Source organism: Trachymyrmex cornetzi, unplaced genomic scaffold (assembly GCF_001594075.2).
Source record: "Trachymyrmex cornetzi isolate Tcor2-1 unplaced genomic scaffold, Tcor1.1 scaffold129, whole genome shotgun sequence".
Taxonomy (NCBI): Eukaryota; Metazoa; Arthropoda; class Insecta; order Hymenoptera; family Formicidae; genus Trachymyrmex; species Trachymyrmex cornetzi.
Window position 1 is genome coordinate 2,977,230 of NW_017295861.1, and position 2,276 is coordinate 2,979,505.

The window sequence follows — 2,276 nt, forward strand, 5'->3', positions numbered from 1 at the left end:
TCGTCGTCTGCAGGGCCGTCCTCATCGTTCTTGTCGAGACATGCGAGAGATCGACCAGCATGCCCAGCCTGTTCAATTCCCTGACAACTGCCTGCGGAATAATGAAATGCTTAAATAGTTAAAATTCATTTTTCTTTCTACAAAGTAACGCGGCTATCTTATGTAAAACGGATAGACGGATTATGTCGAATTTCGAACGGCGCGATAGAAAACATGAATTGCAAGATGAAAGTATTGTGGATAAAAATAGATAAATAAAACAGATAAAAATGCAACACACGCTGAGAAAAATGTTTTGAATGTACCAACAAGAAGTATCAACAAAACGAATTTTGATTATACGAATTAGAATTCTGGTTATAAAAATTGCACGTTTAAATGAAAAATAATATAGATAAACGGATAGATAACGTAAGTAAAAAAGCTGCTCACTGCTGAGAGAAATGTTTCGGTTGTACTAACAAGAATTGGTACAAACAAAACAAATTCTGATCGTATAAATCAGAATTCTAGTTGTCGTAATGGAATTTCTGGTTATCTCGATTAGAATGTTTGCTAGATTTCATTATAAGGGCAGTCTGATTTATACCTTTCTGATTGAATCTACCAGAATTCCAATTACTGGTAATAAGACTTTTTGTAGTGCAATGTTTTAGGCCTTTGCCATTCTATTCGTTACTATTTCTCAGATATATCTATGGTATAATATATCTTTGGTATAATGTTATATATATTCTAGATTTATGCTTCAAAAAGAGAATATTTGATTAACGAAAGTGAAGGGAATCAAAGTATCGTAAATATTTTTAATTTCAAAGCGTTCGAAATGTCGGATGGGACAAAGTACGTCTATTATGTGCAAAAACACGTGGGGAAGGATCGATAGAGGGAAAGGGTAAGAGAAAAATATCATGAGAAACGGAGGAAGTTTCGACTAGCGAACGTTAACCGAGAACGCAAGCAACCATCCATTCCCTCATATGGGAAAAAGCTTGGATATATTGGTGATTGGTCGAAGCGCAGACTTGGGGTAGTATATTTGCGATCCTGTTCTGCCATAAATGTTAATCGCTTTTCCTTATCTTGGAAATGGAGTAAGTTTAATTTTAAAGATCGTTGTTGAGTTCCAACGTTACAATATATATATATTAGCGCGTTAATTTCGTTCAATTTTCCGGGTTTAGCTTGACCCATATCGTTTTTTTAATTAATGTTTTTTTAAATTATCATTTAATTAATTTTTAAAATACGGGATTGCTAAAAATAATTAACGGATAGAATTGAAAGAACTGATTACATTTCTCCGTTATTTTATATCCATTTTTGTTCTTTCATTAATTTTAGAGATCATGACTTTTATTCGGATGTTCCTACGTATTTTCTACAAACGTTGCGAGCAAATTTCGATAAATACAGTCCTGTCGACGGAAAAGGAAGTCGAGGGAGGTGGGTGGAAGAACGAATCACAATGGTCTCGTTTTTCCGGCATTAAGGGTGAGAGCTCACTTTTCTCGGCGTACACGATTTCACGCGAATGATTCGAGTCTCGTGCATCGATGGTAGAAAACGACGCGCATTGTTTTTGCGGAGAGACGGTCTCTGATATGCGTCGTTTTAGCGAGACAGATGATTACGCGAAAAGAGAATGATTTCTTATCAGTAGTATTAATAACCGAGCGAGAAATAGGCGAAAAAGAGTGGTTCGCGTGCGAAATATCGTAAAAACATGCAAACAAAGTCGCGGACAGGTAGAATGAACGGGTAAATAGTTACACGGAAAGGACGGTTTTGCTGAAGTATCTAAAAATTTAGCTAGATACAGATCTGAAAATAATTTTGTCGTACTATCAAAATAATTACGTAGGAATCTCAAATACGATAAACAATGCTGCAAAAAGTTTTAACATCCTAGCCAGTTTAAGTTTCCAACAAAATTATTTTCATATCTGTATCTATACAGGGTGTCTCAGAATAACTTCCAAATATTTTGTGCACAGATAGAGCGGATTAAACTGATTGTGAGTCGAAAACCTCTACCATTTTGTAATAGTTAACAAGATATTAATCATTGAAAATCACCGAATATTGGTTTTCAATAATTTTTTTACTCAAATATTTGAAATTACTGTCAACTTTACGGAAAAACAACAAGAGACCAAAATTGATTATTTTCTTCTCATAGAATTCTTTCAGAATTTTTTTAGTACAATATTTTTTCAAGTTGGTAAAAATAGTTGCTAATATATATGTATATATACATATATATATATATATAT

The 2,276-nt window shown here is 33.8% G+C and overlaps 1 protein-coding gene across 1 annotated transcript in view; it reads right to left on the reverse strand.

Moving 5' to 3' along the window:
* Positions 1-2,276, reverse strand: part of LOC108770543 (dipeptidase 1) — a 143,647-nt gene that overhangs the window by 10,250 nt on the left and 131,121 nt on the right. The window contains exon 8 of the mRNA XM_018522174.1: positions 18-91. Coding sequence (XP_018377676.1) covers positions 18-91 — 74 coding nt within the window. The remainder of the gene's footprint in view (positions 1-17; positions 92-2,276) is intronic.